At 48.1% G+C, this 27326-nt stretch overlaps 1 protein-coding gene across 2 annotated transcripts in view; it reads left to right on the forward strand.

The window, feature by feature from the left end:
* LOC147717694 (E3 ubiquitin-protein ligase TRIM39-like) overlaps nucleotides 1–27326 on the forward strand; it is a 138716-nt gene that overhangs the window by 27183 nt on the left and 84207 nt on the right. For both annotated transcript variants that reach the window (XM_086924482.1, XM_086924483.1), the window contains exons 2-5: nucleotides 3372–3467; nucleotides 16828–17058; nucleotides 19295–19317; nucleotides 26890–27005. In XM_086924482.1, the coding sequence (XP_086780608.1) occupies nucleotides 3372–3467; nucleotides 16828–17058; nucleotides 19295–19317; nucleotides 26890–27005 (466 nt within the window). The remainder of the gene's footprint in view (nucleotides 1–3371; nucleotides 3468–16827; nucleotides 17059–19294; nucleotides 19318–26889; nucleotides 27006–27326) is intronic.

Genomic DNA, 27326 nt, shown 5'->3' on the forward strand with positions numbered 1-27326 from the left:
CCTTGTAAAATGTGTCTGAGATCTGCCATTGCAGAGTCTGCATGCAGTCTGGTACTGTCATGCTGACTGGGCAAGTGCACCCACTTGCCAGTCCTTAAACCTTCCCTTTTCTTCATATCAGTCACCCCTATGGTAGGCACACGGGCAGGCATTGTAAGTATAAGGTAGGGCAAGCCCTGATGTGTGTGGCATGTCCTAATAGTGAATTACAGCCATTTTCGTTTTTCACTAATGCTAGGCTACCTGTTCTCCATAGGTCAGAATGGGCTGTTAGAATTGTTACATTTTATAATCCTTACAGGCTCAGAGAACATGGTAGAAATTCGAGTTTAGCATGCCTGAACTCAGAATAATAATACATCTTTTAGTAAAGTTTATTTTAATATTCTGTGTTTGCAAATACCACTTTTAGAAAGTAGGTATTTGCTTGTCTAACCATTCAAACCTGCCTCTGCTAGTTTGTGTATTCCTATGTCGGGTTTCTGTGAGTGACAGGGCTGGGGAATTCCAGGAGAAGTCACCCAGTGGTGAATAGAGAGATCTGCATCTTGATGGGAGGGAGGAGTGCACCTGAACTCTGAATAGGGCTGTGCCTGCCTTCCACAATGCTGACTCCACCCCCTGGGGAGCGGCTGATGTCTCTGCCCTGCACACTGAAAGAAGAAGAAGGAGTTTTGTCAACAGAGTGCTCCAGGACTGAACTTGCCTTCCAAAATGCTGGCTCCACCTCCTATGGGGCGTCTGATGTACATGCCCTGCACTGTGAAAGGAAAGGAGAAGTCTGGTAAACAGAGTGCTTCAGAACTGGTTTGGACTGGGCAAAGGCCCCTATCCCCTCAGAGAACAAAGGAGTTCTGGGTATAAAAATTGGGACCCTGATCCCATGAAATTAGATCACTTTTGGACTACAAGAAGAAACCTTTACTGAGGAAAGGAACTGGAGGAAACTGAGGAGAGACTATTCCCAAGCTGAAGTGCTGCTTGGGGGATTGGCCTGCAGTGGTTGCCTTACTGCCAAAGGAAGGAGAAAGGAACTTTGTAACTTTGCTTTCAACTTGTGAAGGATCTCTAAGGGCTTGGAAAAGAGGTTGCCTCCTGCTGAAGTCTCTGGGACAACAGACTTCTTTTGGAAGTGCCTGCTGCTGTTTTGGGCCTTCCGAGGAACTGCGTGTCGCAAGGAGCTGGATGCGTGACTCAATGAGAAGAAGTGTGTCGCTGTGCCTGCTGTCGCAACTCCGGAGAAAAGAGGGTGTCGCCACTGGAACTGTCGCACTGCACCGCATCGGAGAGAAGCGTGTCACAACGAAGAGGAAGCGTGTCGCCGTCGCTGCTGCTTCCGTCGCAACTCCGAAGAAGTAGGGTGTCGCTGCTGTGTTTGTCGCACCGCACCGCATCAGGAGAAGAATCTTGCGATGAGGTCGGAGCGTGTCGCCATCGCTGTGCCTGCCGTCGCAACTCCGAAGAAGGAGGGTGTCGCCACTGGAACTGTTGCATTGCACCGCATCGACCAAGAGCACCTCGCATCCCCGAGAGGCACGCCGCCGTCGCATCTTGGATGTCGCCGCTGTATTTGTCGCATCGAGCGGAAGCGTCACGCATCATGGAGAAGAGCGTCGCCGCTGGAGCTGCTGCCGTCGCATCGCAAGGGTGTCGCCGCTGCAGTCCTTGCATTGAACCGAGAGCTTCTCGCATCCCCGAGAAGCGTGCCAAATATGGAAAATCTTCATGTCTTTATTTCTTTGTATCTGAACTTTGCCGCATTTCCCATCCCTGCGACATTACTTGTCATGGAAGTGCAACGCAACTTAAGGTACATTGACGCAGAGTGTCGCATCTAAGAACTGAACTGAACTAAGCTTAAATCTAACATCTTGAAGTAATCATGGTGTGTATTTTTGTCATTTATGGTCTTGTGGTAACTCTATATAAAGTCTTCCTATTTTTTATATAGAACCGGTGTGGTGTCCATTTGTAGTGTTGTCACTGGGTTACTGTATGTGGTCACAACTGCTTAACTTACAACGCCTCTGAAATAAGCCCGGACTGCTCGCATCACGCAACCTAGAGGGTGAGCAGGGGTTATTTTAGGTGTGTAATCCCCTTTCCCTGACTAGAGGAGAGGGTCCCTGTTTGTCACAAGTACCTACCTGTGCCAACCAGAGATCCCCAAATCTAACAACTGAGCAACGAAAAACGGATTAAATCTGGGTTTGAGCGACAAGGTGCATGGTCTGCCTACCATCACAGATAAACGCTTGAGTAAATGAATAGTCACTATCTATTGAACCATGTAAAGTATTTCATATGTAAGTTACTGGTCCGTTGGATATATGATACATACTGTACTATTGAAAAAGGTAAATAAAGTTTAACAAAATAAAAAGAAATACAGTCAGACATAAAGCCAGAAAACTATAGGCCCATCTCTCTCCTTACTTCCTTGGAGTGGCTGAAAAGTGTATCAACTCAGCACTTGTCAGGTTTTTTTGATGAAAGGGATCTCCTCCATAATACTAAGTCTGGTTTTCACCCCTGTTACAGCACAGAGTCTGCTCTTCTTTTAGCCTCTGAATCTAAACGCCAGATGATGTACAATGGAGACACCACAGCTTTACTGCTATTGGACCTATGTGTGGCCTTCAACACTGTGTGCCATGGCCACCTTCTAGTGCAGCTTTGGAGTTACGGTGTCGGCCATAAAGCCCTGGGTTGTCTGGCATCTTTTCTGGGAAATTGTACATTTCAGGTCCTTCAAAAGCCTTTCTGTTCTAAATGTGATCCTTTGCCTCAGGGAGTTCCACAGGGCTCATCATTGAGCCCTACTTTCTTTAATCTGTATATGCAACCCCTGTCTGACATCATTGTGCGACATGACCTTGAAATAATATCTTACGCTGGCAACACCCAGTTGCTCTTTAACCTGTCTCATAACTCAGCTGCTGCTGCCATTTCTCTGAGGGCCTGTCTGTCTGAGGTATCAGGTTGGACGGACCTTACATGAGGTCTGATTGGGTAGTATGGAAGTGGTGAGATTGCTGGAAGAACATGGACCTTTGTCCAGTTCATCCATAGGTGACCTCCTTACAACAATGAGATCTTTCCATTGTTGCTCTGTACAATGGTCCATATCTGCTCAGTGATATCACTGCATACTTTTACCTCCAGCACACAGACCTCTATGGATAATGATGCCCACTCTTGCTGCCAGTAAGCAGACTAGATCCTATAACTATCATCACCCATCTCAATTTGCAAACACCTTTATATCCACTGAGATTTTAAAGTGTTGTGTTACTCAATGACAAATATGTATTCTGAGTGAGAGCTCTAAAAAAAGTGTTACCCTTAAGTGCTATCTTTTTGTCTAACAGAGAACCCTCCAGAGCTGGCAAAAATTTTTGGACAAAGAGTTGGACGAACTTAAACTGTTTACATCAAATCAACGAAAGAAAGCAGCTAGGATGGAGGCAAGTGACTGCTGTTTTGGCAAGAATGGTTTTCATTGATATTGCTATTTATATGGTTTTTGAAAAGCAAGATACAAAACAGTAATAACGTTGATAAGGTTAATCGAAATTGACTAGCTGATTTAAAAGGGTAGTCACAAAAAAGGAAGCAACGATTTGCAGAATTATTTTACTATGAAGCAGTATGAGTGTTGTTAGACTTTATGTGTGCTTCAAACACTCTACTTTAATCCTCCTATACTTTCAAATGCTAACTCCTAATGCTTGTGGCAACTCATCATTTGGATTCTTTCATATCTCTCATTTAGATTCAAATCCACTAACACACTTTTATAAACTTGCTAACAATCAGTGGCAGCTCCTCCTCTAAGGAGGAACACCCCACTGCCTTCAAGCTGGAAAAGAAAGGAAAAAATGAAATGATAATAACATAATGTTATTATGATTGTTTTCCTGTTGCTGCAGCTTGAGGGGGGGGGAGCTGAAAAGCAGGGGAGGAGAGTACAATCCATGCAGGCTACATTGCAGCCTGCATGGATAACATGCCCACCCCTCCCGTGCTCATACCAATCACAATGCTGCATTGCAGTGTTGTGATTGGCTTAGGGGTGGGAGCCTGCCTGCCTGCCTCCTTTTCCGACCTGGAATCAGACACAGGAGAGCAGGAGCAGAGACTCTGGATCTGGCAGCAGCAAGGTATGTGTTATTTTATTTATTGCCAGATGCCCCTGCTAAAAATGTTTGTATGCATGTGATATTTATATAACACAAACCTTCCCAAATGCAGAATGATGTACATGGTCAAAGGAAAGGATAAAGTTGACCAGTGATTTCAGAGGTAGGTGGTTTGTTGTCTGTTACTGCATCAAGATGCAGTGTTCTTTAAAGCGGTGCTGTTAGATTTAGGGGTCTCTAGTTGGCACAGGTAGGAACTTTGACAAATAGGGACCCTTGCCTCTAGTCAGGGTAAGGGGTACCCTCCTAAAATAACCCCTGCTCACCCCCTTGGTAGCTTGGAATGAGCAGACAGGTTTATCTCAGAGGCAGTGTGTAAAGCATTTCTGTCCACATACAGTAACCCAGTGACAACACTGCAGATGGACACCACACAGTTGTACATTAAAAATAAGTATTATTTATATAGATTTAACACAAGAACATAAACAACAAAAATACACAATACTATACTTAAGATGGTAGTTTTAGCTTAGTTCAGTTCAGTTCTTAAGATGCAACTCTTTGGGTCAATGTACCTTACGATGCTTTGCGCTTCCACAACAAGCAATGTTGCAGCGATGGAAGTGTGGCAAAGTTCCGGTGCTAAGAAATAAAGACGTGAAGATCTTCCAGATGCTGCACGCTTCTCCGATGATGCGAGAAGTCTCGATTCGATGTGTCAGCTGCAGCGGCGACACCCTTGTTCGGCGATGCGACGGCAACAGCTTAAGCTGCGACACTCTTCTCTGACGTTTGCGAGAAGCTTCCGCACAATGCGACAACTACAGCAGCGACATCCAAGATGCGACGGCAGCAGCTATGACGGCAGCGCGCTTCTCTGAGAGATGCGAGGCGCTTTCCTCGATGCAGTGCAATACGACAGCTACAGCGCCGACATTCAAGATGTGACTGCAGCAGCAGCGATGGCGACACGCTTCTTCCTTGTTGCAAGACACTTCTCTCGATGCGGTGCAATACGACAGTTACAGTGCCGACATTCACGATGCGACGGCAGCAGCAGCGACGGCGACACGCTTCTTCCTCGTTGAGTCGCGCTTCCAGCTCCTTGCGACACGCAGTCCCTCAGAAGGCCCAAAACAGCAGCAGGCACTTCCAAAGAACTCTGGGGAGCTGGGGGTTGAAGTCTGCTGTCCCTGAAACTTCAGCAGGAGGAAAGCTCTAATCCAAGCCCTTGGAGATCCTTCACAAGTTGAAAGCAGAGTACACAAAGTTCCTTTCTCCTACCTTTGGCAGTCAGGCAACCACTGCAGGACAATCCCCCAAGCAGCCCTTCAGCTTAAGGATAGTCTCTCCCCTCAGTTTCTTTAGGTTCCTCGTCTCAGTAAAGGTTTCTTCTTGTAGTCCAAAAGTGATCTAATTTCTTGGGATCAGGGTCCTAATATTTATACTCCAAAATCATTTGTCCTCTGGGGGCAGAGGGGCCTTTGCCCAGTCCAAACCAGTTCTGAAGCACTCTGTTGACAAGACTCCTTCTTTCCTTTCACAGTGCAGGGCAGAAACATCAGACGCCCCACAGGAGGTGGAGCCAGTATTGTGGAGGGAAAGCAGAGCCCTGGAGCACTTTGTTGACATGATTCCTTCTCTTCTTTCACAGTGCAGGGCAGAGACATCAGCTGCACCACAGGGGGTAGAGCCAGCATTGTGGAAGACAGGCACAGCCCTCTTCATTTCCCAGGCGCAACTCCTCCCACCCATCTAGATGCAGATCTCTCTATTCACCACTGGGCTGACTCATTCTGTCTCTTGGAATCCCCTAGCCCTGTCACTCAAAAACACCAGACAAGGAATACACAACCAACCAATCTTTATTCCCGGAGCACCGGGAGCCGTTACTTTCACTGCAGCGGTCGGCGCCAATTACCAAGATGGCCGCCTTCCGCTTCCGGTGCGTCTCTTCCTGTTCCGGGGACGGAACACTAGACCGCTACCACATATCTCCCACCTTTATGCAATAACAAAACAATACATCTCTAGTCCTTACTTCCAGTTCAAGTCTTTGAACTTCTCAGGTACCTTTACCGTTCTCCCAGCTCTGGTTTTCATCACTCCAACTCCTCAATCTTCCTCCGGTTCCGTTCTGTCCAACCTTCTTCCTGCGCCTTTCCTTTCTCTGTCCATCACGTCCTCACTATGTTCTTCCTTGCACCAGCCCCTCGCTCCTTCGTTCACACCTTCTCCGTTGCTTTCTTCCACTTGCTGCACTCCTTCTTCTACATCCTCGTTTCGCTTTCCACTACTTCCTTCTTCACCTTCATCTCCTACATACCCTGCTCCTTCCTCTGTCTCCTCTCCCCACTTCAGGATCTTGCTACATTTGGCCATTCTGTCCAGTGACCACACCTTCCCATCACTGAGTAGGGCGGACCTGGCGTGGGGTTCCAGCACTTGCAGTGGTGGCGAAAATTTGCTTTCCCCTTTCTTGTTGAGGATAGCCAGCTTCACTCTTACCCAGTCGCCCTTCTCCAGTTCTACTCCTTGAACGTTACGTCTCTTATTAAAGTGTTTGGTGTACACTTCTTGAGCCTTCTCCAGATTCCTTCTGACGACGGCAGGTGACCATTTACTTTGCACTAGAAGTTTCCTCCACGCCGTGTTGTCCTTAGTAAAAGCTTCTCTTCCTCTCAACACCTTGAATGGACTGTAACCCGTGCTTCCAGGGGTAATCCGATAGGCCCAGATCATCTTCTCCAGTTCCTTTTCCCAGTCCTGCCCATCGTTGATGGCCGCTTGAATGGTGCCCATCAACACTCGATTGAAACGCTCCACCTGGCCGTTTCCCGCGGGATGGTAGATGGGCGTATGTTTAACTTCTATCCCGTTTCTGGCTGTGAAGGCTTCCCACTTTGCTGAGGTGAATTGTGGTCCATTATCGCACGTGATGACCTTTGGGATTCCTTCTCTGACAAACGTGGTGCGTAAGAAGTTCACCACCGCCTCCGTGTCCACATTCTCCATCACCTCTACCTCCGGCCATTTGGAATACTTGTCGATGAGGACTACCGCATACTTCTGTGTTCCTGCTCTGTTGAGGATAGGGCCCATAATGTCGACAGATACCATCTCCCACGGTCCATCGGGCACTGGGAATTTTCCCAGCGGTGGCCTTAACATGCTCTGAGATTTGTCTGCCTTGGCACATGATTCACACTGTCGTACATATCGTTCCATCTGAGCATCTATGGCCGGCCACCAGTACGCTTGCCTGGCGAGGGCCTTGGTCTTTGTGAATCCCTGATGCCCTTCGTGCAGTAAAGTCATCAAATGATCCAGTATGTTTTGCGGTGGGATCACCTTATCACCTCTCAGGAGGAATGTCGGGTTCTCCGCTAGTGACAGTTCATCTCTGACTTCCCAGTACTTCCTAAGTTCTTCCTTGAGGTGTCTCTTTTCTGGCCACCCGTGGACCACGTACCCTTTGATGGCCTCCAAGTCGACGTCTTCTTTGTATGCTACTTCCCATTCCTGGGCACTGATCACTTTCTCTGTATCCTGGATGGTGGCTACTACATATCCTTCCCATCTCGGTTTCTCTTGGTTGTCCGCCCTCTCCATGGCCGCTGCTCTGCTGTGAAAGTCCGCCACTTTGTTTTGCGGCCCCGGAATATGCTCCACATCATACACAAAGTCCAAAAGCCGCAGAGTCACTTTTGCAATTCTTGGGGTCGCATGAGCATGGCCGCTTGAAGTCAGTACCTTGACCAGTGGTTTGTGGTCCGTTCTCACTAGGAATTTCGCTCCCCACAAATACCGCCTAAATCTTTCCATTGCCCATACCACCGCTAGCATCTCTTTTTCAATGACGCTAAACCTTTCCTCGTTGGACGCGAGTGACCTGGAGGATAAGCTGACTGTCGATGTTTCCCCCTTCTCTGACCTCTGCATGAGTACTGCTCCTAGGCCACGGTCACTGGCATCCGTTGTGAGAAGGGATTCTGCATTAGGGTCAACCCCCTTCAAGGGTATGGTAGCACTCATCTCACGTTTAAGGGTGTCAAATTCGTTTTGTTCCTCCTGGGTCCATAGGAACGTGTTCTTTTTCTTCAGTAGCTGGCGTAGGAGATGTGTTTTGGTGGCAAAGTGGGGAATGAACTTGCTGTAGTATTCGGCCATTCCCAGGAATGACCGAACATCCTCCTTCTTGTTGGGATTAGGAGCATCCAGAATTGCTTTCATGTTGGCCCTTTTCGACTCAATCCCTCTTTCGCTCACCTCGTGACCTAGGTACGTGACGGACTGCACTCCAAATTTGCACTTTGACCATTCCGCCGTTAGACCATTGTCCTGCAACGTGCGCAGCACTTTGTGTAGTTTCTCGTTGTGGTCCTGTTTGGTTCTTCCCATTACTAAGATGTCGTCTTGGAAGAACTGCACATCCTCCACGTTCTTCAGTAGTCTGTGCATCATCTTCTGAAAGACCGCAGCCGCTGAGGGCAGGCCAAACGGCATTCTCACAAATTCATAGCAGCCGAAGGGCGTAATGAAAGACGTGAGATGGCTGCATGAAGGATGTAGTCTTACTTGGTGGTAGGCTGACGATAAGTCCACTGTGGAGAACCACTTGATGTCCTTAGTCTTCTCCAGCATCTCGTTTATTCGGGGCAGGGGAAATTTGTCAATAACGATGTTCTTATTCAGTTCCCTGAGATCGACACACAGCCGTACTTTACCATTGGGTTTCTGGGCTACCACCAGAGGTGAAAGCCACTCCGCGCTCTCTATGGCTCTGATCACTCCTTCTTTTTCCAGCCTGTCCAGTTCCATTTGCACTGCTTCTCTGCATCGGAACGGGATGTTCCTCACCTTGTGAACTACAGGTTTAGCTCCCTCCTTCAGCTTTATGAGGTGCTTGTACTTTGTCAGTTCTCCAATTTGTCCATTGAAGACTTTGGGGTAAGCCCTATGCCATGACTCCACGTAGTCCTTCCCTTCCATGTCCATTAGTAGGATTTTTTCAATGCCTCCCGGGTTGATTGTATTCCCAACGCTCCTTGGTCCTTCCAGCTCAGTACTGAAGGGCCCTTCTCCGCGATGTACAACTTGCAATTGGCGTGGCGGCCCCTGAACTCAAACAGGAGAGGGCAGTACCCCAACATGGGAATTCTTTGTCCTGTGTACGTAACAGGTCTTAAATCCATCGGGTGTAGTTTCTCCTCAGTCTTGGATACAAACCTTTCCTCCCATACTCGTCTCTGTATGATGGAGATTGGTGCCCCGCTGTCCGCAATCATCTCCATGGGTATCCCACCGATGTGCATGTTCACTGCCTTTGTGCATTGTGAATGTTTGCCTCGTACAGCCATAAGTCGGCCGCGCAGTGAGGGAACTTCTCGACTATTATGCACGCCATAATGCGAAAGGCGTCTAGCCAATTGTCGAATGTGCGCTCCTTCCGCTCCCTTCTCCTCTCCCTCCTGTCTTCCTCCTTTTTGTTGCATGTGGTAAGATCTAGCCCCTCTAACTGTATCTCCAGGAGAGAGAAGATATCTATGAACTCTTTGCGCCATATTCGCTCTTTCACTGCTAGGGGAATGAGGCTGGCCAATCCTGTTGCCCTGGTCAGCGCTGCGGGGCCTGGCGATGGCCTTGCGTAGGTTCCTGGTGTGTCTGTTGTCAGGGGCCCTCTTGCTCCTTTTGGCCGCGGGTGGCTCGGTTGCTCCGCTTTCACCTGCGTCACGGCCCAGATGTTCTTGCAACCATCCCTCGCGTGTTTCTCTGATGCCGCGCGCACCCTCCTGAGCAGGTCACTCAGGTCATCCTGGCCTTTGCGTGCGCCGCTTTTCTTGGGCATTTCTCTTGGTTGGGTCGCCCCTGTTCCAATTCCGTGCCTCTTATGGGTTGGGCGGGGGGCTGCTGCCAGCCGTTGCACGCCAAGCCCCCCTGTTGGCCGATCCGTGGTAGCGGGGTGCAGCCGCCGTTCAGATATGCACCAAGAACTGCCCCCTTAAGCTGTCCGAGGCTTATTTCACAGACCTCGAGTTTTGCCTGCAATGCCGCTTTTCGCCACCAGGGGGCGCCTGCCGCTTTCCCCTGCGCCCGTGTGGACGCTGCTGCCTGACTTCCGGACCTGACGCCGGGGAAGCTTGGAGGTGGGCCGGCAGTCCCTCAGATGACGTGCAGCCGCCGCCGAGGCCCCCTGATGTAAGCGCCTGTCCCTTTGGCTGTCGGGCGGGCTCTGGTCCAGTACAAGGACAAACTAACAGGTATCGTATTACCTCCGACGACGTGCAGTCGCCGCCGAGGCCCCCCGGGGTAAGCGCCTGTCCTGTGGCTGCCGGGTGGGCTCCGGTTGTCCTGCTCCTTACTCAGGCCGACCCAGGTAGGCTCCGGTTGCGGTCCTTTCACCCTGTTGGCCGGGTCGCCTCGGCCAAGGCGTTCGAGCCGGGGGGCACACCGGGTGGGCTCCGGTTGTGGTACTTTCCTTCACTGCCGGGTGGACTCCGGCCGCGGCGCTCTAGCCGTGGGGGGGGGCACACCAGGTAGGCTCCGGTCGTGTCAGTGTCTCCCTTCGGTCGCCCGGTCACGAGAGGCAGACGCCCTCCTTGTCCCGCGCCGTGCAGGCTCTGGTGGTGGTTCTCTCTCGTCGGGGGCCACCTCGTGTGTTCTTAGCGCTTTTCGCCGTGCTGCTCCCCCGCTCCTGGACATAGGAGTATTTCTGGGGGAGCAGCGCTTATATGCCCCCCCAAGGCCTATCTTGGTCCTAAGGCACCCCCTCATTGGGGGTTTCAGACAACGCCTGCCCCCCCATTGGCCGCGCGGTGCGGCCGGAAACCAGGTGGGGGGGGGGGTGATGGGGGGGGCGGGCTGAGCGCCAAATGGGGGCTCCCTCGCGTATCTGGGGAGACCCCGTATTCCCCCCGATCGGATCGCCGCTTCCGGCCCCCATTTTGTCTGCTTTGGTGGGGGCTCGCTGCCGGTTATGGCCCCGGCTCCTGAGCTCCTACGGGGCCCGCCTCTGTAATATGCATGGTAAAGACCTGCATGGTAAAGGCAATGTGCAGTAAATGCATTGTGTGGTAAATCCACTGTATGGTAAAGGGTGTATGTTAAATGCATTGGTGGTAATTGCCGCGTTGTAAAGCAAATCAGCAGGATCATTGCTTTGGGGAGACAGTCTAAGAGAAATCCTTCAGTAGTGCCAGCGCTCCGTATGTGCCATAAGTCCCAGAAAAGATGCCACTACGACTTTGTTCTAGTTGCTTCCTGATCAAGTTGGCCTTTCGGTCCTCGCCTGCTTCACCCTTTTCATAGGCCATTAAATTAGTGCAGATTAGTCATTCAAATGGGGACATCTCACCACAAATGGGCCTCATAAAACACTTAGCTGCAGAGCTATTCTTAGTCCCCAATGACGTATATCCTGTTGCACTTTGAACATTACTTTATGGCAGGCACTCGAGAGATGTCATCTTGCAAAATCAGAAGCATGCTTTCTGGTTGTGTTGCTGGGTTCTGAAGCATTTAAAAGTGTTTGGTGTGAAGAAAACAGGACCGTGAATGATGGAAATGTCTGCCTCAGTGGGAGCCAATGGTAAGAAGCAGAACAGGGCAGCTCCATTGCACTGTCTCAGTTCATTTGTAAGTTCATAGAGGCAAGTCACGTGCCTCACGGTGTTATCGACGCCCTCTTCAGCTCAAAGCCAGTACTGTAGGGAACAAGTAGTTATCTTTCTTCGAAATGTGTCATCGGCTACGTATAAGCAAAGAAAAGGGTAATGAGGGCTTCGAAAGGGCACAACCTTCTCCATTTTTGGTGGTCTGATTGATTATAGGAAATACTTGTGCTGTAGCATCAGTTTTCCTTTCTCTGATGTTTAATCTAGCAAGACAACTTTTCTGTTGCTTTATTCTGTGGAAAACCCAGGGAAACTACAAACATAGCTAGAAACAAACAAGCCTGTAAAAATGATTCCCAAAATAATGCTAGCAGAAAAGACACCCGTTTTAATTTGCATGAACACATTGCAAATTTGTCCAAATATTAATAAAATCAACTAACTATAACACGACTCAATATCTTCATCAGCATAAAGGTGCTGAACTTTTGTTGTTTTGAGATGGAAACGTCCAAATCAGCAACTACCTCTCTGAAGCAGTATTACAGCCAGGTGCAAGATCAGTAACAGAGTGAAGACAAGCACTCATATAGCACCTGTACTGAATGCTGCAACAGCTGCCAATGGGAGCGAGATAAATCCATTTTCTGTATCATTTACAAAGCAATAGGTCTCAAGTAACTTCTACATCAAGCTGTCTGCGGCAAGAAGAAAATGCCCACACATGTTGGTTGTTCCAAAACTGAACACATTGAAACCATTTAACTATCCTTGCCTGGTATATGGTCTAATAGCCCTGCAAAAATATTGTTTATACATCCACCTGGGTGTTCAGTCTACATTCTGCAATTCACATTATTTTAATGAATTATGCATGTTGTATATGCACTGCTAAACAAAAAACAATTGGAAAGACATCTTTAAGTATTTGTTTAATGGAAAAGACTGTTTATAAACAAAGATAGGCATGCCTTTTGACAATTAAGAAAACATTAGATAAACTATACCAGAATCCAGAAAAAATATATTTTGAAAACTTGAAACCTTTGCTGCAATACAATTGGTATGAATGGATGTACTATCTATCAAAAGTTAAGTTAGTGTTATCGAATCAAAATTACCATCTGTTAACCATTTCAAGAGTTTCCGATATTCTCTCATGTCTCCACATTGCACAATGTTTGGGACATCACATGCCAGAAGCTAAAGCCTCATTTTTTGGTCACTTAATTTTTTAATGCTTTTTTAGATTCGGTACCATATTCCATCCATCTGAAGACTTGTATGTAAGTCTTAACAATCTAGTCAACTTCTGAAAAATCTGGGCTCCTTTTTCTGTGAAACCTCAACACTCAAACTATGCATTCACAGTTATGGCCAGGTACTAATCATCAAAACTATACTCTCAACAAAGAGGTGTCCATAAATCAAAATGAAAACCATTGAGTAATCAGTGAAAGAAACAATCCGCATTCATAACCTGTGATTCAGTACTGAAACAGTGTATGTAGTACTAAAACTATACACTGCATTGAAAACTGTTGCAGCTGGGTTACGCCCATTCACTACAGCTAGATTCTTTTTTGTTGCTTTCTGGATCACCTAGTTGAGGACATTTTACTGTGTGGGTGAGTCATGAGCTCACCCACGATAATCACATGGCCAATGGACTGAGTATGTTTTCCACCAGTATCCACCTTTTGAGATGCGACCTCTGTGAAGCAGCAACAGTAATGTGCACTTGGCGGGGTTCATGTGAACATCTGTATACACACGTAAGCACACATGCATGGGATGCATGTGGGATACTACTGTTAGTGTACTTTACTATTTTTATCTGTGGTTAAACTTTGCTATACACATAGGGAGATAACTGCCATAGAGTGCAGTTTCACTTCCCTTTGGCCTACAGAGACCTGTGGCATATCGTATTGGGGTGTGACCTGTGCGGGAAAATCAATTTTGCAAGCTCCAACAAGATATCTGTACCATTTATGGGTCATCTGGGAATTTTCATATTTCTCAGTCTCAGCTCAGGATCAGAGCCCAGGCCCTTTGTCACCCTGCTGTGCCAGGTTAATTTCATTTCTCTCCAGCCCAAGAACGCATGCTGCTCACACAAAGGGTGCAATTGACAGTGCTTCATCCAGCTCCTGAGGAGGAAAGGAGTGGGGCTGAATTATCTGCATCAATCAATCAGCTGTCACTCTGTACCAGGGATGTACCTGCCCAAGCCCTCCCCAAGTCCACTAAACAAAGGGTGGATTCCAAACCTCTGCAGCCAATACAGGAAGGGTCCTACCTTTGAAGATTTAGAAGAAAAGGCCCTGCCTGCGATGTCAGTGAGCGGCAGAGCAGAAGCCCTCAGAGGATATATGAAAAGTGACTCTTGGGTGACGCTATTTTGAACTGTGCAAGAATTATAGGACAGGAGTGGAGAGGTGACATGGCATCCTAGAATTGGTCAGGTGTACCTGGCTTTGGAGCCTTCCTTTCCCCTTTACCAACTCTTACACAAGGGAGAGACTCTCTCTTGCCTGGTGATTTCTCTATGCTCCACTGTTGGATCCTGGGGACACCATGGACAACTGAAAGTAAGAACCCTGACACGTGGACTTCTTATTCCAGAGACAGAGACCAGGAGGAATGCTGGGACAAGGAGCCAGGAGAGCCAGCTCTCTGAGGATTGCACTGCTTTGGAGGTGAGGAGGTCTGCTGCAAATGCCCCGGGTGGCTAGAGCTTGCCATCATAAATAGAAGGAGCCCAAGATCATACAAATCGGCCCAACAGGGCTCACTTGATGGTAATTTTGAGTTTAGTGACATTTGACCTTTTCTTTTCGACGAAGCACATGGGGCTCTGCCACCATTCCTTACCTTACCTCCAGGGTGGGTCAAGGCCCAGAGGTTGGAGCAGGATTTATTATTAATGATTTCCTCAGGAAGGGGGAATGCGTGGTGCCCACTCCTCGGATAAAGGGAGGATGGGGGAGCAACATTGCTACCCTCCCAATGGCGGTAGCCTTGCCCCTGCTTCCTGTACCCATGTCTGGGCGGAACGGGGCGACCATAGTGGAAGACTGTACCCTTCCCTCAAGAACAAGCAGGGAGATGAAAGTTGCCGGATCCCATGGGCACATTTGGAGGTGCGGGCCATGCGGGGGCCAGCAGGGCAGCAAGAGGTGGTCTTCCTCAACGGCCCCAACAAATGGAGGCATGGCAGTTCCCTGAATGGCACCGCCCCCCCCCCCCCCCCCTAAATAAAACAAGAAGAATAAACATGAAAGTAAGCTTTGTTGCTCTCCCAGCATAGTGGGAGAGCTGCTGTTCAAAAATATACACTACTCCCAGAGGAGCACCCCTTAATTCCAGGCCTTAGACTCCCCTTCTATTGCATAGAAGTCACCTTTGAATTAGGCCCTAAGTAACATTAAGGGCAGGGCACCACGTAAGTAAAATATAGGGCATGTACTTGTATGTTTTGCATGTCCTGGTAGTGTCAAACAGCCTATTTTGTTTTTCACTATAACTACACTTTGTGCATTCCCGCTAGTCAGCCACAAACACAGGGCGGTGATGCTCAGCTGCATTCATATGCATTTTGATGGGTTTTCCTGGGCAGGGAGGAATGGGATACACTGACACTTACACTTTAATAGGTAGTGTCCTGTCCAAACACATCGGACTGATTTACCCCCCCACAGACAGCCTGGCAGACAGGAGTGGCTTGAAAGGCATCCTTGTGCACTTCAGCAAGCTGCTTTGAAGTCACACCCTACATCAAAGGCATTTTGGGGCAAAAGTACTGGGTCTCTGACCCCTAAAAATCAGACACTTCTGGATCTTGAACTGAAGATTTGGCAGAAGGACTACTGTGCTGCTTAAAGTACTCATCTAGACTTTTTTTCTGTAAGGACTGCTTTTCTGCTTGCCGCCCTGCTGCTGCTGCTCCCTGACTCTGCTGAAGGAGGGCTAGACTCTGCTTTGCGCCAAGTGATCTCCAAGGGTTTTCTGGCTTACCTCCTGTTTTGTGACGTCTCAGGAACACTACAGTCTTCTTGCAATTCTGCTGGTCCTGCTGGACTCTGCTTTCTCTGAGTCCTACTCTTTTATGAGGTGCTCTCTCCAAGTTCTGGGCCTCAGAAGTGGGTTCTGCAGCTATTTTCTACAAAACTGACACCTCATCACCACTGCACCGGTCAGAACCGCACATTTCCTTTTGATACCAAAGCAGAGGCTTTCCGATGACAGCTGTTCCATAGCCTCTACGGCACAACAGCGGCGCTCTGCGCGGCTCAATGACGACACATTGCCTTCACTTCAGGGAAGCTCGTTGACAACGCAGCAACCCGACTTCAAGGAAAAGATCCACACATTATGCCCTCAGTGTCAACGCTTTGCTCCATCCAAGGTGTTTTCTAAGTGGGCCCTGCGTGAGTCCTGTACCTGGCCTGTCCTCCATTGTGGTTGGCCTGAACTTTGATTTCACCGGTCCCTTGTGAGTTAATGTAACCTTTTGACCCCTATTGCCTTTTAGGCACTGTTTTTGCATTTGATCTTTAAAAATGTATATCTCGACTTCTACTGATTGGAATTTTTGCTGTTTGGGTCTTATTTTGCACAGATAAATATTTTCTAGTTTTATTCTTCTAAACATGTTTGGAGTCTTTTGTGGTGTATACTGTGTGTGTATGTGTGTGTGTGTTGCTCATAAACTTTACACATGCCTCTTTAGATAAGCCTGGATGATCAGTGCCAAGCTACCAGAGGGTGAGCACAGGTCATCTTTTAATGTGTATCTAGCTTACCCTGGCTAGAGGGGTGGTACCTGCTTGACCTGGGTGCATACCTACACCAATCAGGAATTCTCTTCTAACAGTGTCATAATCTGAAACTGAGAGGTATATTCTGATGTAGGGCACTGGAAAGTGAGGTCAGAACTTGATATGACCTTGCGGAAGCTAAGTGGGACCATCCATATTATGTGGGTTTTTTTTTTTGTTTAATTTTTTTATTGTAGAAAAATATATATTTACATAACCTTCATAATGTTTTCAAACTTTGTCCAGGATACCTTCAAGAGCCAAAAGCAGAAGATTGTGGGTGTGTTTGAGGAACTGCAAAAGTTCCTGAAAGAAGAACAACGTCTCCACCTGACCAGACTAGAAAAAGAGCATAATGAAGTACTGAAGAGAATAAGGGGGAGTGTGACCCAGCAAGAAGGACAGATGTCCTACCTGAAAAACCTCATTACAGATCTAGAAGGGACCATCCAGCAGCGGGACCTGGAGCTGATACAGGTGAGTTATGGCTTGGTGTGATAATTGCAACCCATACCTGCCCTTTCCCTGTAACGCAGTGCAGCAAGTTTACTTGCTGCACTGTATCACTTTTTGAAAAATGTGACCCTTAGTTTCATTCTTGCATGTGCTTTTCCCTCCTACTACTGCCCTCACTCTACTGCCCGCCTGTGACCGAGGGACAAAGGTGACCATTGTACCAACAATACAGGGGAACTACAGGCCTGCGCTCCTGAAACAAAATTGATGGTCAAGATGGTGGGGGGAGGGGGTTCAGTTCTCCTCAGGTGTCGTGGCTGTGTCTACATGTAGATAAAAAGACCCAATGCTGATGGAAGATTATTTTACTCGTGAACTCACATGAGTAGAGAGGCACTTGGGCTACAACAAGCTGCTGAAGGTGTCTAACCTAAGCTTTTCTAAGAGTAAAAAGGACACCAACAGCATCACTGGATAGTCTTCGAAAGAATATTGATGGCACGACGATTAAACTGACTGCTGTCAGGAGCAAAGTGGGGACAATGTCTACAAGTTTTGCTTGGGGAGGTCAAGAAAGTAACTCAGGTTCTGGCAAAAATTAGATGGGCACATTTGTAACTGCTTAGAAGAACATGCTCCTGATTTCCAGTTTTGCACCACCATTTCCATCTTTAATGTTGGAAATAGGATGTAAAGGGTTGGGAACCTTAATCTGATGGACAGGAATTTGACTTTGGAATTCTTCTCACCCTGTCTCCGTGTACAGCCATAACAATTGCCTGCGAGGAGCTGGCATAGCAGTGTGATCAGGCAGGGAACAGTGCTACTAACTGCACCTGAAGGCACAGGCAAAAGTTCTGTGACAGGACACAAAGATGGGTCAGGTGCCATTTTGTTTTCTTATGATGATTGCAATTCTCATATATATCTAAATTAATAGCTGTGGGCCATCGTACCAGAAGATCTTTGCTTGACTACCTACCACATCTTCCATCCACTACTGACAGTGACCTCTCTACCCCCACAAGTATTGTATTATATGTAGATGAAAAAGAGCTTAGTCTTTCTCTCTTTGTTTGAATTATGCACATTCATTTGATAAATAATGGAATTTGGCCTACTGATTTGATTCTTGTACCTGATGATCAAAAGAGATAATTTTTAGTGCATGAGGTTTCAGCTTAAGATTTTCTATTTAGTATCTTTTCCAACTCCCGGAAGCTAGAAAGGGGAGGATCTTCTATAGCAAGTGGATTCATTGTTATTAATTTACAAGGCACAACCTGTCTTACTCCCCTCCGAGCCATAAGTGTTCAGTTGTGGTCGTTTCATACATTACTTGCATACTGGGGGCTAATTTATGAGAGGCTTGCGCTGCTGGATCATCACTTTTCTTGGCACTCCGATAGCGCATGCCTCTCAATCATATTCATGAGGCGACAAAAAGTCACCCTGCATGGCTTTGCTTGGCTTCATAGATATGGAGACAGACAAAGGGGCGCAAAGAGCCTTACTCTGCGTCAAGGAGGCGTTCCATGAGCAGTGTGTTGAGTTTTCCCACGCAGCATCCATGAATTTGGACGCTGCCACAGATTTACTTAACTACGTAAACCTGGGGCAGTGCCAAAACCTTACACCTCCTGAGAGCCGGTTTAATGAGGAGAAACATTTTTATTTCTCCTAATTTTTTCCTCTTTCCATAGGTCCTACATTCTGCAGCAGACAAAGAAAGAGGAAAACACCTCACTTGTTCCTTCTTACACAAAAGCAATCCTGCCTGCAACATGGGGACCTTTGCACCATGATGCAAGGGTGTTTAAGTTGGAACTAGGCAGCAAATTGTGCGCTGGCGCAGGGAGAAAGGACAGAAATGTAAACATTTTCAGAAATATAGTGCATTCCTGACCTTTCACATTGGCATAGGGCATCACTGACTTGTGGTGCCGCCCTGTTCCAATTTCCCATAAACGAGGCCCACAATGCTTACAGTCTGTTTGTTGCATAGGGCTTTGTTTCTCTCTCACCACTTTAGTTTTTGTTTTGCCTCAACATTGTGATTGTGTAAGGGTAAGACCCAGTGATGATAACTACGTATAAAAAAAAAGTTTCCTCCATTTGACCTTATGAGATTTTGAATTGCATATACTTAAATACTGTTTTACTTGCAATCACTGCAACATCTATTTCAAATACAAATGACAACCATTAAAACATGAATAGGACTTTAATACGTTAATTATATTTTTCTTCATAACAGGATGTGAAAAGCGTCTTGACAAGGTATGAATTTTAACTGATTTTGTGGTATCTCATGTACTATGCTATGCCAACAAGTGCCTATGTTACCTGATGATGGAAATGTAAATACCTAAAGTAGATGTGCCTGCTACAATACGGATAGGGTAGTGGTGTTCCATTAACGCAGTTAGTTTTTGTCAAGGTATAAAACATGATTAAAGACATACGATGTACAAAGAACGTTTGTGTTAGAATGTTTAATGTCTGTGAAAGTTAAATAGGCATAGGGATGATCTGTCTGACACTTTATATTGCAGTTTTGTCTCCATCCTCCCCATTTTTGTATCCCTAGGATTAAAACTGTAGCCACTCTTTGTTTCCACTTTCCTCTTTTCATCTTATTTGTATTTCCTTTTTTTGTGACCTTTTCCTGCTGTCTCAACTTTGTCAATTTGTATTTGTCTCCTCTTTCCTTTTTAGATGTATACCTAGAGCCTCTATCTATTTCTCTCTTCCATGGGTTTTCCTGCTTTTGTCTATTTGTTCTATCTCCTACCCCCCTCTCTTCTTCTTACAGTCTCTTTTAGCCTCTACTTTGCCGACAGTTTGCTATATCTGTTTTTTCTCTTTGCCTCCACCTACCCTCTATGACCTATATTTGTTTCCTTTGTCTCTGTGTCTTGCCTGGCTTCCTACCTCTTTTCTCTATGTCTGCCCCTGCTCTTAAGACCCCTGCTTATTCCTCTTTGCCTCCTCTCTGCTTCCTCTGGCTTACTTTTATCTCCCCTATCAATCAATCAATCATCATATAATTTGTAAAGCACACTACTTACCTGTGAGGGTCTCAAGGTGCTGGGGGTTGGGGGTGCTGTTACTGCTCGAAGAGCCAGGTCTTGAGGAGTCTTCTGAAGGTCAGCAGGTCGTGGGTCTGCCATAGGTGAGTGGGGAGGGTGTTCATGGTCTGCGCGCGGTATGGGGGAATTTGGTGAGCGAGAGGATCACCTGGGTGTCATCGGCGTAGGAGATAATGTTGAGGTCGGGCGACGTGGGCGAGAGGTGCCATGTAGATGTTGATTAGCGTTGAGCTGAGGGAAGAGCCCTGGGGTATGCCGCAGATGATCTCGGTGGCCTAGGAGCGGTAGGGGGGAGGCGGACGCTCTGTGTTCTGCCAGAGAGGAAGGAGGTGGTCCAGTCCAGTGCCTTCTCTAGGAGCCCGGCATCGTGGAGGCATGTTCGTAGTGTGCGGTGGCAGACCGTGTCGAAGGCGGCTGAGGTCCAGGAGGATGAGGGCCGCTGTTTCTCCATTATCCAGCAGGGTCCTGCTGTCATCAGTGGCGGCGATGAGGGCAGTTTCGGTGCTGTGGTTGTGGCAAAACCCGGACTTGGATGGGTCCAGGATACCGTTCTCCTCGAGGTAGCGGGTCAGTTGCTTGTTGACGGTTTTCTCGATGACCTTCGCTGGAAACAGGAGCAGGGAGATGGGTCGGAAGTTCTTGAGGTCCTTGGGGTCTGCCTTGGGTTTCTTGAGTAAGGCGTTGATCTCGGCTTGCTTCCAGCTGTCTGGGAATGTTGCTGTCTAGAAGAGATGTTGATTACTTTCCGGAGGTGGGGTGCGATGGTTGTGTTGGATTTGTTGAAGATGTGGTGTGGGCAGGGGTTTGATGGTGAGCCGGAGTGGATGGTGTTCATGATCTTGCAGGTTTCCTCGTCGTTGATGTTGGTCCAGGAGAGCAGGCGGTTGGTGCGGGTGGTGGTCAAGGACTGGAGGTCTCGGTGGTTGTCGGGGTGGTCGTGGCGTTGAAGTTGTCGTGGATGTAGGCGATCTTGCAGTGGAAGAAAGTGGCCAACGAGTCGCACAGATCTTATGAGGGTGGGATGTCGTTGGTGTTGGAGCTGGGGCTGGCGAGTTCCTTCACAATGTTGAAGAGCTCTTTGCTGTTGTGTTTTTTTGTCTAGGCAGTCTTTGAATTAGGCCCTTTTGGCGGCTCTGATGAGGCTCTGATGAGGTGATGGTGTCTGCGGGTGGCATTCTTGTGGGCTGTGTAACTGTCCGGTGTTCTTCTCAAGTTTTTGGCATGTCCGTTTGAAGGACTGGAGGTCTTTGGTGAACCAGCTGGCATTTCTTGCTGCTGTGACTATAGGAGGGTTTCTTGAGTGGGGCGAGGGTGTTGGCGCAGTCGTGGATCCATTGTCTGAGGTTGCGGGCGGTGGTGTTAGAGTCAGTGGGGTCGGCAGGTGGGCTCTGGGCGAGGGTGGTGGTTAACTGGTCATCGGTGACTTTGCTCCAGCCGCGACGAGGCATCTGTTGGGTGCGGTGGTGCGTGGTGGGCTTCCTGAAGGTGAAGTGGATGCAGCAATGGTCGGTCCAGTGGTGTTCGGTGGTGTGGCTGAAGGAGACGTGGGGGCTTGCGGAGAAGATGGGATCGAGCGTGTGGCCGGCAACAAGGGTGGGTGTTGTGACAAGTTGTTTGAGTCCGAGGCTGTCAATAAGGGTGGTGGAGTTGGTGTCGTTGTTGTTCTCGAGGTGTAAGTTCAGGTCTCCGAGGAGGATGCAGTGCTTGGAGGCGAGGGTGTGTGTGCTGATGAAGTCGGTGATGGAGTTGCTGAACTGTGGTCGGGGTCCGGGGGGTCTGTAGACGAGGGTTCCTCTGAGGGTGGTGTTGGGGTCGGTGTGGATCAAAAGTGCAGGTGTTTGGTGGTGCTGAGGGTGTCGTCGTTGTTGGTCGAGAGTCTGAGGGTGTTCCTGTGGACGATGGCGATTCCTCCTCCTACTCCGTTGGTGCGGTCCCTGGGGGTGATCTTGTAGCCTTCCGGGATGGCTATGACTATGTCCGGTGCTGAGGTAGGGTTCAGCCAGTTCTCCATCAGGAAAGCGACGTTCGAAGAGGTAGAGTTGAGTATGTCTCAGAGTTCAACTGCATGTTTGCGGGCGAATCGGGTGTTGAGGAGGATGTATCTGAGGTGGTTTGGTTCATTCCTTGGCGGTGGTTTAGCAGGCGGATGCTGGTGAAGCTGCAGGTCCAGCAGGTGAAGGGTCCTTGGGTGTTCTTTGGAGCAGCCTGGAAGCAGGTGTGTTCTTGTCCGGTGTTGAGTGCGTGGAGGGTGCTGGTGTCGTAGCGGATTCTGTTGTCGTGGTGGTCGAGGAGACCAGAGGTTTTGGCACTGGGTACGGTCCAGGCACGAACGGGCTTGCCTGCGGCGTGCCTGCCATATAAGGGGAGGTGTGAGCGAGGAGCAGCTGGGAGGCGGGAGTGGGGCAATGAATGGGCACGGAGGGGGCGGGCCGCAGGGGAGTCAGCGGCGGAAACGGCTCAACAGGTAACAATGGGAAAAAAAGGCGGCAGAAATGAGGACAGGGACCAAGCAAATATAGTCAAGGGAGAACAGGGGCTAAGCACAAAATACAGTGGAGGGAGCACAAAGTGAAATAACAGGCATTTACAGGTCACGAAGAAACAGCAAATACAGTAGCAACAGTGCCAACAAGAAAGGCGAGCTTGCAGCAGCGGCAGGCAGGGGGACACACGTACACAGGTGGTGCTGTGCGGCATGGGGAGCACCTACCCAGAACGGGGTCAAGGATCGCTCCATTTCCATATTCTCTTTCCATTGGATCATGCCCATTAACTCTAGCGTGCCTGGTAGGGCTCAGTTTAGAGATCTAATTATTCTGGCTTTATCTTCACTGCCTCAATTAAAATGGAAAGATAATTTTTCAAAATGTGTCATTTGTCTTTTCTAACATTTTCTATCAATCTGATGCATGACACATCAAAGTGTCCCTTACCATGGCTCGGTGGCAAATGACATCTCGTTGGCTAGAATAGATGGTGAAGGCGTTCATTTATGATATATTTTGCCGAAAGCACATCTACCCCAAAGAGCTTACTAACAGTGATATAGAAATGCGAAATACGTCAGTGCAACAAAAATGTAAAGAAACATGATGATCTTTTCTAAATGTTAGATAATCCCCTTTTGAAACGCAAGTAGTTCCAGAACTTAGTATCACCCTGGAAAAGGAATGACCGCTAATCAAGAACCAATAGTCGTAATGGCTGTTGTAAGTGACCAGCTAGGAATGGAAGGCAATGCACTGGATAATCTGGATCTCAACAAGGAATGCAAGGAGCACAAGAATGAATAAGGTGCCTTTCTTGGATCCTCTTGCGTCAAGCCAATTGTTTCACAGATATTCCCCATTACATGGTAATTTTGTGGTGGGTGATGCCGGGAAGAAAGAGTGCACTATAACTGTAATGCACATTTCACACTTTGGGCCTCATTACGATGAGGCTCAGTCAGAGGCTTTCCGGGATGTGGTCAGAGGCTTTCCAAGCCTCATTGCGGTTTCAGTTTCGACCATGGCATTACAATGCGTTCGGTCGAAAATGAAACCGGTCGGTCATTCTGGCTGGCTTTCAATGTGCTCAAGGAGCCCGTTGGCCAGTTGGAGACCTGCATGTAATCCCAATGGACGGTGTTTCTGCCGTTGGGATTACGATGTTCGGTTTCCGACAGTTTTTCCATACCGGGCTTTCGGAAATGGAAAGCCTGTTGGAAAGCGAGTTTGAGGGCTAGCAAGACCCCCTTCTCCCTTTGCCCTCTAGTTGGGGGCTGAGGTGGCACTGCACCTGTTAATTCCAAGACGTGACTGTGTCGGTCGAAGGCAACTCCAACTGACATCGTAATCAAGCCCTTACTGTGAACTGAGCTGTGCACATTCCTTTAACCCCTTCGATGCTGGTGACAAAGCTAGCTCGTCATGGGCGTTACCTGCGCTGCGTGCATGACGGGCTGGCTTTGTCACGTAACGCGCGATTTTCGAATTCTCAGCGCGCAGCGGGAAAACCCGCTTGTGCGCATGCGGTTAAAATCCTTATTGTTAGACCAGGTACCCTTGGCGTGGGTCTCCCTTCCATTTTGTTGCTGTTGCCTCATGTGTTTTTGCTGGTGTTAGCTGCTCAGAGCACTGTGCCACTGCCAATCAGTGCCACAGTGCAAGTGCTCCCTGTGTAAATATATATATTGATTGGATTCCATAATTGGCTTATTTGGTTTACTGTCAGACCCCAGTAAAGTGCACCAGGAGTGCCCAGGGATTGTAAATCCAAAGGCTGCTATTTAGCTTGCAGCACTGGTTGTGCCACCCACAGAAGCAGGTTTGTAAAATGTGTCTAAGGTCTGCCATTGCAGAACCTGCGTGCAGTCTGGTACTGTCATGCTGACTGGGCAAGTGCACCTACTTGCCAGTCCCTAAACCTTCCCTTAACTTCATATTAGCCACCCCTATGGTAGGCCCAATGGCAGGGTGCATTGAAAGCATAAGGTAGGACAAGCCCTGATGTATGTGGCATGTCCTAATAGTGAATTACAGCCATTTTCGTTTTTCACTATTGCAAGGCTACCTGTTCTCATAGGCCAGAATGGGCTGTTAGTTATTGTTACATTCTATGATCCTAACAGACTCAGGGAACATGGTAGAAATTCGAGTTTAGTATGCCTGAACTCAAAATAATAAAATACATCTTTTAGTGATGTTTATTTTAATATTCTGTGTTTGCAAATACCACTTTTAGAAAGTAGGTATTTGCTTGCCTAACCTTTTCAGCCCGCCTCTGCTAGGATGTGTATCTGCTGTCTGGTTTCTGTGAGTGACAGGGCTGGGGAATTCCAGGAGACAGGCTGGGCAGCCAGGTGGTGAATAGGAAGATTACAGCCAGATGGGTCGAAGGAGTGCACCTACACTCTGAATAGGGCTGTGCTCTGCCACCACAATGCTGGCTCCACCTCCTGTGGAGAGTCTGATGTCTCTGCCCTGCACACTGAAAAGACAATCCAGAGTCCTTTAAACAAAGTACTCCAGAACTGTGCTGAACTCGGCAAAGGCCCCCTGGCATGAAAGAACAAAAGAATTGCAGTATAAGTATTAGGACCCTGAGTCCAAGAAATCAGATCCTGCTGAAACAAGAAGAACCTCTGCCCGACCAGAAGGAACTAGGAAAGCTGTAAGGAGGAGTACTGTCCCTGACCTGGGGGATTGGCCTGCAGTGGTTGCCTTGCTGCTGAAGGAGAGGAGAAAGACTGGAAAAGACTTTTGCTCAAACTTGTACTTTAAAAAGATCTCCAAGGGCTTGTGAGTGAGCTTGCCCCCTGAACGAAGTCCCAGGACTAGTGGACTTTAACAACCTGGAGAGGAGCTGCTGAGAACGCCATTTTCCCTGCAGCGCTGAAGCAGGGAGCCGGGTGCGCCTCGTGAAGAATCACCGCGTACCCTGGGAAGCCCGTGCCCAGCTGTCCGCCCCGAGCAACGCGACTTCTTGGCCCCCTAGGAGCCGTAGCTCGCAACGTGAAGGAAGGACCTGTCCGGCCTGAGCAACGCGACTTCTTGGCCCCTACGAGCCGTAGCTCGCAATGTGAAGGAAGGACCCGTCCGGCCCGAGCAACACACATTCTTGGCCCCTACGAGCCATAGCTCGCAACGCAAAAGAAGGACTCCGCTGTGTACCTTGCTCCCCCCCCTTCGCACCGCACTGCTCCACGTGCACCCTGCCACTGATACCGACAGGCTTCAGCCCGTAGAGCGGCTGGGTACATCTCGCTCAACCGGAGCGTACTGCCGCCTCGCACCATGCTCAAAGGAATACAAAGGTGCCCGGTCTCCAGGTACGCCGCAATGAACAGCAACCGCATCACACAAGGCACCGTCCCCTCAAGTAAGGAGACTCTGGGCCCCTAGCTCGTACCACGAAAACAGGAGATCACTGCATGTAACGCTTGGGCTTTTCAGCGCATTGTTCATGACGAACTAAGGTACTGTGTACGACTCGCACTCTGTGTTTAAAGCGCATCAGACAGAAGCGTCCGCTATGCGCATTTGACTCTGTTGCTGCATTTCATCACCGTAGGGTCGAACTGAGTGATACGAATCGCACAGACTGTTTACACTACGCATTTTAACAAGAACTCTATTGCTAATAGTATTGTGGTACACTTTGACGTTAATTGGTCTTGTGCTAAACATTTATATAAAAGATACTTATTTTTGATACAAAACTAGTGTGGGCTCCATTTGTGGTGTTGTCACTGAGTTACTGTATGTGTTCACAAATGCTTAACCTATAACGCCTCTGAAAATAAGTCTGGTCTGCGCGCCAAGCTGCCTAGGGGGTGAGCAGGGGTTATTTCTAGAGGGGGATCCTCTTATCCTGAATAGAGGAGAGGGTCCCTGCTTGTCACAAGTAATTACCTGTGCCAACCAGAGACCCTCAAATCTAACACTTATACATATCCATCTCATGTGAAAAGTCAGTAACAAACTGGTGCAGAGCACGGTGAAAAAAGCCCAAAGTGATTTTTCCACTTGAAAGCATGGCTGGAAAAGGGGCCCACAGTTTGCTCAGCCGTGTGATTACCATTTATTTCCCCTTTTAATGAACACCTCACAATGATTTCCAGATGCTGTCAATACTTGGCCTTGAATTACTCTGTGCAAGATTAGCTAGAAAAATACAGTGCATGAAAAATGCTCTTAATAAACGTTTTCTATTCATGCAAATAATAAATGATAACTCCATTGTAGTATGAAACACCCATCAGTGATTATCTTCTTAGGTGTGAAAATGTTAATGTTCAGAAACCAGAGGCAGACACTTCTCAGCAAGAAGCCAGAATGTACCAGCTTCTGGAGCAGCGCGTCGACTTGAAGAAACTGGTGATGGACTATATGGGTAAATCAAGTGAATTCCATGCATTTATAAAAATCTACACCATAGCATAAAACAGTAGGCCTTTTGTATTTTGCTAAGCACACGAGCATAAGAGTGGAGGTCAAGACAGGAGAGAGTCCTTTCTGATGGTCCTTGAAGGTAGTGTTAGGTCTAACAGCATCCTTGCTGCTGGTCATGGACAGCATGTTCTACCAGGTCATCAAATATGTCTGTTTAGGTTTCCTACACTGGTTCGGCACTAGTTTGAGCCTCAAGGCAAGGAGCGTGACAAGCAGCAGGATTGCAGGTCAGAGCACAATGGAGATAGGTTAGAAATCGTAG

Source organism: Lissotriton vulgaris, chromosome 5 (genome assembly GCF_964263255.1).
Source record: "Lissotriton vulgaris chromosome 5, aLisVul1.2, whole genome shotgun sequence".
NCBI lineage: Eukaryota > Metazoa > Chordata > Amphibia > Caudata > Salamandridae > Lissotriton > Lissotriton vulgaris.